General features: G+C 51.4%; 1 protein-coding gene across 2 annotated transcripts in view; it reads left to right on the forward strand.

Moving 5' to 3' along the window:
* Positions 1-9,353, forward strand: part of CCDC50 (coiled-coil domain containing 50) — a 72,698-nt gene that overhangs the window by 36,645 nt on the left and 26,700 nt on the right. For both annotated transcript variants that reach the window (XM_019503487.1, XM_019503488.1), the window contains exons 3-4: positions 1,299-1,428; positions 5,211-5,301. In XM_019503487.1, coding sequence (XP_019359032.1) covers positions 1,299-1,428; positions 5,211-5,301 — 221 coding nt within the window. The remainder of the gene's footprint in view (positions 1-1,298; positions 1,429-5,210; positions 5,302-9,353) is intronic.

Raw genomic sequence — 9,353 nt, forward strand, 5'->3', positions numbered from 1 at the left:
GTAATGTGCTTGCCCCCCCCCCCCCCCCCCCCCAAATCTGTTTCTCCAGCATCTCAGGGGCAGAGGCAGGAAAGCCAGTGGGGGCAGAAAGGATGCTGGAGCAGCAGCGGTTTTCTCCAAGGACTTTAAACGGGGTCACTGCTGCATGGCACTGTCCCTAAGGAAATGGGATACAAATAGGTGCTTTGGGGGCTGCAATAACGTGGCCTTCATGGGACTAAACCTAGTGAAGAGGTTTGCCAGCAAAGCTGTGAGCCTGTGGTGCTGGCCACGATTTTTAAAAACGCCTTGTGAGGTTGAACGTGGTAAGTATGAGGCGTCCAGCCTAAGATCCCTGCCTTTTCGGAGCTGCCTGTCCTTTGAAACCTGGGATGTCTAAGCAGTTGGCTTCCACAGTCGAATTCATAACCAGACCAAACCTTCTGCGGGCCTTAGGAGAGGACTGTGTAGCTCTGGCTTTGCTATAGCACTTCCCTTCTGGGGTCTTAATGCTCTTTATAACTCTGTTCTCATTAACCAGTCATCTGTTGCAGCTGCTCCCCGTGTCCCAGGCAGGCACATGGCTATCCTCTGACCACCTGCCGCTCCGTACCAAGCCCTGGAGGGGCTGAGCACTTCCTCACAGGCTCCTTTAAGGTGTTTCTAAGAGGTGCACAAAATCACCGAACCTCTGAGCCCCTTTTTTACCTCCACGATGTCCATTGGCTTTGCCTGTACATTAAGGCATACCTGCATTGCAGGCAGGGGCATGATGCGGTGTTAGTCTCGATAGTTTGGGTACCGACTGGGCGCACAGCTGCTTGGGTTGTGCCAGGACCCCCTGACCTCTTGCATTTGTACATGGGTAATGCTAACGTCTGTTTTGCTTCCGCTCCATGGCTATCGGTGCCCCAGCTCCCCAGATTGGGTGTGCACAGAGCAACTTGCTCGAGCTTTGCTCACGATGAGAAGTGATGTCTTTTAAGATCTTTTGACTCCCGTGTGTAACTTGTTACATCCTGAAAAGAAAGAGACTGATTTAGAGAGTGTCACACTGGGGGGGGAAACCTAGGGTCCGCCGTCTTGCCTTGGAGTTGGACATTGCTAATTGCTTCAACAGAGATATAAAATCTTGGTAGCAAATCTTGGTGGTCTCCACTCGAAGCCGTCCCCTTTGTTTCAATGAGGGTGCTGCGCAGTAAAGCACTCGAGAGCGTGGCTGTGCTACCTGCCCCCATCACCTCCGACGGCAACTCCCTCCTTCCCGGCCCTTCGATATCGTGGCTTGATTCTGACCTTCCTCCCATGTCTCGTTGCAGTCGAGCATCACCTGGCGACGAACATCCAGCGCAACCGCCTGGTCAAACACGACTTGCAGGTGGCCAAGCAGCTGCAAGAGGAGGAGGACCTGAAAGCGCGTGCTCAAATCCAGAAGCACCAGAAAGACATGTAAGTATGGGGCTGGGGCTGGGGCGGAGCATGCAACTGCCTGCTCCTGGGTCTCTGCACTCAGGGCGGCTGTTTCTTTTTTCATATGACAAAGTCCAGGACCAGCCTTTTCATTCCCTGCCTGTATGTGCGTCTCTGTCTGCATCCCTCCTTCTCTCTTCATGGTAGGAGTCATACCTCAGTTGTGCTCCTCTGCCTTGCTCGTTAAGTGACAAGCAACACGGCCTGAATACGCGAGCACAGGCAAGTGATGCTGGCTTTTCCTCTGCCCCTTGCCTTGCTGCCTGACCTCAGGCAAGGCGCTTCACACAGTCCCCCAAGTGCAGGGGGACTGTGAGTAACTGCCCAGTGCAGGGAGAGACCTGTGAATGCATAAAGCACTTTATAAAACACCAAGTGTCCTGCCAAAACAGCCACTGCTGCCAGGTTCCCAAGTGAGCAGCCCTTTGTGACCGTGTAGCGTATGCAGCTCTGTTGTATATGCCTTTGCTTCCTTTGTGCTGCCTCTCTACCTTTCCAGCAGCCTGTAGAGGTACCTGCTATTTTGCAGTGCAAAATCGGTGTGGCAAGTTGCAAAGGAGATGCACATTGCACCCACCTGCCCGGACATTTGTGTTCCATCTGGTGTCTTCATGTTCCCAAAGAAATGCTCCCTGGGTCTGAACTAACGTAGGCTGCTCTGTGCTAGCCATCTGTGCTCTTATCCTCTGGTTTTAGAGGGCCCTCTGCAAGGGAGGCAGTAGCATGTTTGCATGCATGTGTGCGAAGCCTTCACTTTGTTATTTTTCAAAGACCTGTCTCCATCGTGGCTCCAGGCCTAAATGTGCTGGTAACTCCCATGTAGGCTAGATTTTGCATTGCATCCTGCAGGGATCCTCATATAGCTGGTTGTCCTCACTCACTGCCGTGAGCCTTTGCAGACTGCAAATCATTTCCCCAATGAGCCAGGCTACCAGCAAAGCTGCTGATGCATTCAGCGAAAGCCTTGAAAAGCAGCATGTCAGCAGCAGTTGGGCTCCTGCTTGCACGCACCTCTGCACGGAGGATGTGCAAGGCTGGGAGCGCTTGGTACATTGGGAGCTGCTTGCTTCTTATCTCTCTCCACTCCGGCTGCCTCTTTGATTTCAGGCAGGATTTTGCCATGTCTGCAGAAGGATCCTTTCTGCTGCTGCTTGCTGGGTTGTCTAGGATGATTTGACACTGCAAAACCCCAGGGGATAAGGAAGCATGATTAGACTGTCTCTAAAGAAATAAGTATCTCAGCCCCCAAGGTTTGTGAGGATTTCCTTAGCAAGGAAGCACTTGGGAGGAGAAAAATGTCATAACAGAAACGTTTCCAAATGGGTCTTGTTTTTTAAAGATGGCAGCGCAGCATCCTGTCTCCTTTGAAACTAGACCACTTCTCTGGACTTCATAATAGCGCCCAAGCTCCTAAATTCCTTCTTAACACATGTGCCCACACAAGCGAGCTGAGCTGGTATGGAAACTTGCTTCTTCACTGCCTTGCTTTCTGATACAGCAGGATGATTTTAAAGGGACCATTTCAGTTTATTTTAGCCCCCTCCCCTTTATATGCCTCCCCCTTACCCCCAACAAGGGACCTCCCAGGTCCAATGTGAACAGAGATGACTCAGATTTTTTTAAAGCATTGCAAAGAAGAGAGAAGCATAAATTCAGATCTTCCTATGCAGCAATTTTTAGAGAAAAGTCCAGCTGTTCTAGCTCCCCAGGGATGGAAGGACATTTGGGCATGTTCCTCAGAGGCCCTAGCACCTACCTGGCTGACTTGTAGGGGCTGCAGGTTGTTTCTATTCAAACTGAAGGGACCTCAGTACCTTTACAATTAATGGAAAGCTTTAAAATTAAAAATTTAAAATGGAAGCTTTAAAATTAAAAATGCCCCTTATTTATTTAATTATTTTTTATTTTTTGCTGATGGTTCTTCCTATTACAAGACTTGCCTCTCCTAGGCTGTTAAACCAGGCTCCAATATATTACTGTCAGCTCAGCAATAAAAGGCAGCATATCACTTCATTACTGTTCGACCAGAGCTTCTTCCCAGTTCCCTGAATGTTGCATCAGGGCCAGGAAGAGGCTTTTGCTTTCATAGTATCACAGAAAATTCAGGTTGGAAGGGACCTCTGGGAGTCACACCTAGTCCAGCCCCTGCTCCAAACAGGACCAGCCCCAACTACATCATCCCAGGCAAGGCTTTGTCTACCTGGGTCTTCAAAACCTCCAAGGATGGAGACTCCACCACCTCTCTGGGTGACCTGTTGCAGTGCTTCACCACCCCCTAGTGAGAAGTTCTCTCTAATATCCAACCTCAACCTCCCTTGCTGCAACTTTCATGCCATTATTCAAAGCACCCACCCACCGAAGGGGCTGCAGAGGGCTGGGAGCAGAGAGGCAATGAACTGACCCTTCTCCTTTGAAACAGGCTGAGCTTGCTCCAGTCTCCCCCCTGCCTTTGCTGGAGGGGGGCATTTTGAACTGGTTACCAGCTGCTCGGCATTGATGGATTTAATTGCTTCGATCTGCTTGCAGATTTCAATGACAGGAACTCCCAGCTCTTTGCACTTTTCAGTCTCTGATTTCTTTGCTCACTCACCATCCAGATTCACAACCTCTGAGGCGCCCCTTTGAGCTTGGGGTCTAAAGGAGCCACAATTTAGACCCTCTGCTGCTCTTCCATTTTGCTGCCTGGCTGCTCAGGTGTACACAGGACTCACCCCAGACCAAACCCTACTCAGGTCCAGTTTGCCCAGGGTCTGTGTGTACACCAGACCCAGGTTCCTGGTGTGCAGCCAGGTGAGCATACCTGCCTCAGGGGCTGCGGAAGGAAAGGTAAAGGTGCTTACTGCTCCATCATGAATTCAAACGCTGCCAGAAGTGGAGACCTGGGAAGGCAGTGTGAGCCGAGAGTAAAGGAAGTGCCCCTGCCCCAGCAGAGGGAAAGGCAAGCACACCTAGCACACCTTGCTAACAGCCTGATATAAATGAGAGGCTTGAAATCCCTGGTCTTATTCTAGACCCCATCCTGCAAGTGTATCTGCATGTGCCGAGCTGCAGCAGGGCTCTGCATGTGGGTGTCGCTAAGCGTGCGTGGGCAGGGGCGGGGTGCTGGGATGCTGGCTGTACAGCCTAGATAGTTGCCCTCTTCTCGTTGCCTGCCCTCCCCTGTGGCATGGAAACGTGTGTTTCTTGGCTGTCCCTCTCCTTGCCTCAGTGACCCCTTTCCTGGTTTCTCACGGTCTCCTGCAGCTCTTCAGCCTGGCTGCAAGGATCTCTCCCCATCGTCCTTTCCCAGATAAACCACTGGCCCCAGACTGCCCTCCTTGGACCTTGTCTCTGATTCAGCTCCTATCTGCCCTTGCCTCATTTCCCTCTTGCTATGCTCTCAAGCAGGCCCCTTCCCGCTTGACCTTTGTGCTGCTCCTCATGTCTACTCCCATCCACCTCCTTCAAGCTCTCTTCTCCCCAAACCTTGACACTGAGCAAACTACTGATGCATTGAGACCTCTGTCCTTTATACCAGCCAGGGTCATTTGGTTGTTTCTTTGCCCTGCCTGCACCCAGCTGCTGTCTCCTGCTCAGATCATGGGCTCTCTAGGGCAGTCTTTCCCTCCTGTGTTTGTACAGGTTCCCGATCCAGGACTCAGAGGTGCTATGAAAATCCCTGCCTAGTACGTGACCGTGCCAGAGAGCGTGTCTAGTGGGTTTTTTGGCTTCTTTCTGGCTGAGGTCTGCAGTATTCATTGTGCATCATTGCTTCTTTCCAGAGAACGGCAAGATTGCGAGATTGCCCAGGAAATCCAAGTGAAACTGGTCATCGAAGCCGAGCAGCGGCGCAGGCAGGAGGAGAAAGATGAGGTAACCCCCAGAGTCACTGGTTTTGGTCGACCCTTTCCATGCAGGCGTCTTGCAGCCATTGGTCAAAGAGCATGTTGGCACAGGAGGGGGTGGGATTGTGCCTTGCCCAGTGTGGATGTGCACGGTGGGAGGAAGGGTGCAGGGAGACTTCTTGTGAAAGGTGAATTGCACTCCTGATGCCCCAGGACTGCAAGGACCGTGCATGCCTTCTGCCACTGGTTCCTGCTTCCCATGTCCCATAGCCCTGTTCATATTTGGGTCCAAAAATGGGCACATACTATTGCTCTATATGTAGCCGTCGTGAGATCCTTGTTGGTGCATGGTTTCCCCATGCATGGGCAGGCCAGTGGGTTGTCTGTAGCCTGAAAGTTTCCTCCACATTTGCACATAGTTTGTGTCATTGGAGCATCCCTGCAGTTGCATGTTAACTTCAGTCTTACTGACCCCTGTTCGAATCATCACAAAGGACAGGTCGGTGGCAGCCACAGGAGCTATCGCAGGGTGCAGAGATCGCTCCCGCTGTAGGAATCATACATGATGTTTTTGGGAGCAGCCCTGGAGGCAGACTGGTCACCCCCTTCATCCAGTGCAGGCATTGACTTTTTAGGAGGAGGGTGGTGAAGCATTGGAACAGGTTACCCAGGGAGGTGGTGCAGCCTCCATCCTTGGAAGTGTTTAAGACCCAGCTAAACAAAGCCTTGGCTGGGATGATTCAGCTGGGGCTGGTCCTGCTCTCAGCAGGGGGTTGGACTAGATGTGACCTCCTGCAGTTCCTTCAACCCTCCTGCAGTCCCTTCAACCCTCATTTCCTATGATTTCTATAAGTCTGACTGCAAATACCCATGCTCCCAGGAGGGTTTCAGTGCAATTCAGTTTATTGCTACTGGCTTTCTTAGCATCTCTGCCAGGAAGCCAAGGCACCAAGGGACAGCTGGATCAGGAACTGGCAGAATTATTTATCCTGCAAGTTCTCTGTTAGGCCCCTGGCGTTACACTTAACACACAATTAACCAACTAATCACATCTTAAGGAGTAACCCAGCTGCATGTTCAGGCCATTCATGGGGCCACAGAAGAGGGAATAAGCCACAAAGATTTTACACAAGATTTGTGTATAAAATGTTGTGGTTAGTTCCCACTGCGCTTTAAATTGAGCATGTGGCTAGTGATCTCCTGGGATTGGGAACCTCAGTTAAAGTTTCAGAGACTTCAAGGCCCCAATGTACCTCTGCAGCCCCCAGTGCAGGGGGAGCCTGGGATCATAAGTGGGGTCCCAGACTCTCCCTGTACCAGCAATAGGGCATGATTGGGATATGACCCGCAATCATACCATCGTGCCTCCTGCCTTGCACACATGGTGTGTCACCAGGAACAACAGCTGGGAGTGCAGGTCAGATCCCACTGTGCCTTTAAGTAAACATCTGTCTGTAGCCTAAGACGGGCAGAATGACAAATGAGCCTCTGCTTTTCTGACTTGGGTTGCAAAAGCATCTGATTACCGGCTTATAAATCACTGTGGAGTGAGGACTGTAAAGAAGTGAGAGGTGGTGGGTTTCCTGCATCGATAGTTGTCCTACTGCCTTGGACTCTGGCTTGTTTCTAGGGGGGCTTAAGGAATAAAGATCTCCCCCTTATCTTGGACTACATTGCATCTGCTCCAGCAAGCTCTTGCTCATGAAAGCTTTTGTGTCTCTGATTCAGTTATTCGATAAGGTGTGTCTCTACCCTGCCTTTTACTGTTGGGTTATTGGGGGAGGATCTTGCCACTTTACTGGACTGTAAAGCCTAGTGACGACCCTTTGGGGCAAACCCAGCATGTGCCGGAAAGCTGAGCTGGCATGCACGTGTGCCTAGATAATGCATCCCTAGCTAAAGGGCTTGTGCATTCAGCGTGGGCTCAAGGAGAGGCATGGCCCTGGGTCTGTCAGTACAGCCATTACATCCTCTCTGTCCTCTTTGCAAGCAAGAAAGCTGACAGCAGCAGCTTTCCAGCTGAGTGGGGAGGGAAGCACCTGAGAAATGGTCATTGCTGAGAACAAGCTGCCTCTTCAGCAATAAGGAAGCAGCTGAGAGTCCTGGGGTGAATGCTGCAGTGGAGCTGCGTTGCAATTTAAATTACGGCAGGCTCCAAATGCACCAAGATGCATCAAAGATGCTGGGTGGATCTACAGAAATAAATCAGCCAGCTCCCCGCTCTGAGGGAGAGGAGAGAGGACCTGAGCACCCATGCCATTAACAGAGCACTGGGTCAGCCTGGGTTTCCGCTTGTAAATCAGCCACTCGTCTCCTTGATCCAGGTTTTAAAGGACAGAGAGAGAGAGAAACCTAAGATACAGCTGAGCAGTGCCTTTGCAGTCCTTGAAAGTGCTCGTCTTAGAGTATTTCCGGCCCTTCCCACTCCAAATCAAAGCGGTCGGAGCTCAGTTGCACAAGGATTTGGCCTTAGGGACTTGTCTTCTGGAAGTGATTCTGATATTTTGGCCCCCGTCCTAAAAACATTAGAGCTGCCATTGACTGGGTTAGACCGAGTCCATCTTGCCCAGTCTTCTGTGTCACACGCAAGGGCAGAGCGGAGGCTGGAAGGGAGAGTGAACAGGGTCTGAGCAGGGTTTCCCCTGTTCCTCTCACCCTTGCAGCTTCCAGCACTTAAGGTGCAGGAAGGTCTGATGCAGAGGCCGTGCCCTTCACTTCCATGCTCAGTAGGAACTGATGCCCCTTTCCTCCAAGTGTGTGTGCAGTCCCTTTTTTGAATCTGGCTAAGCTGTCAGCTTCCACCACATTTGGTGGCCACAAGTTCCTACGTGCAGATCCATATGTGCAAAACCCTTCCCAGTGCATGCAGTGCTCCATATAGGATCATGGGAGAATAGGGCTGGAAGGGACCTTACAAGCTTATCTAGTTTAGCCCCTTGCTCAAGGCAGGATCATGCCTGACTCAACTTGCCGTTGAAAACTTCCAAGGATAAAGATCCATTATGTGCTACATGTTCAGTTTATGGCACCAGTGATGTACATGGGGGCTTGGAGCTCTTCACGCAGGTTTAGTCCCTAGTTAGCACTTCTGGCGCATCCCGTATCATGAGTGAAGGTTAGGCAAACATCTGCCTGGGCTGGTTTCGATAGGTCTGATCCTGCCTTAGGTAGGGAGCTGGATTGGATGTGCCCTCCTGAGATGCCCTGCCGGGCCTGCGCAGCTCTGAATCTGTGAAGTGAATATCCACATGCCATCCAGCCAGCTTTCACTATTGCAGCTGTGGGGTGTGGCAGACTTTACTTGCAAGGGTGTATTGTTTGCTAATTGTATCTGGTTTCTCCGGAGCTGATAGTGTCCAGTGACTGTTGTCCAATTGCCGCAGGGTTTTTGGTTGTAGCCATGTTGATCTAAGGACACAGGCAGGCACGGTTCTTTGGATAGATGTGACAGGGGATTTCATGCTTAGGGGCAACCAACACGGGTTCATCAGTGGCAGGTCCTATCAGACCAACCTGGTGGCCTTCTATGATCAGGTCACCAAATCCTTAGACGCAGGGGTAGCAGTGGACATCGTCTTCCTGGACTTTCGGCAGGCCTTCGACACTGTCTCTCACCCCGTTCTCATTAAGAAACTGGGGGACTGGCTGGAGTCAGATGTGTCGCCAGCTGGCTGGAGGGCCGCACCCAGAGAGTGGTAGTGGACAGGTCATTTTCAGCCTGGAGGGATGTGGGCAGTGGGGTCCCCCAGGGCTCAGTCCTCGGGCCTGCACTGTTCAACATCTTCATCAGCGACTTGGACGAGGGGGTAAAAAGCACCCTGTTCAAATTTGCTGATGACACTAAGATGTGGGGGGATGTGGGCACGCTAGAAGGGAGGAATAGGCTGCAACCGGACCTAGACAGGTTACAAGGGTGGGCGGATGAGAACAGGATGGGATTCAACACCGACAAGTGCAAGGTGCTGCAACTGGGGAGGAAGAAGCAGCACCATACCTACAGGCTGGGGAACTCCCTTCTCATCAGTGCAGAGGCAGAAAAGGATCTTGGAGTCATCATTGATGCCAAGATGAACATGGGCC

The sequence above is a fragment of the Gavialis gangeticus genome, unplaced genomic scaffold (assembly GCF_001723915.1).
Source record: "Gavialis gangeticus isolate Ggan-Ray unplaced genomic scaffold, GavGan_comp1, whole genome shotgun sequence".
Taxonomy (NCBI): Eukaryota; Metazoa; Chordata; order Crocodylia; family Gavialidae; genus Gavialis; species Gavialis gangeticus.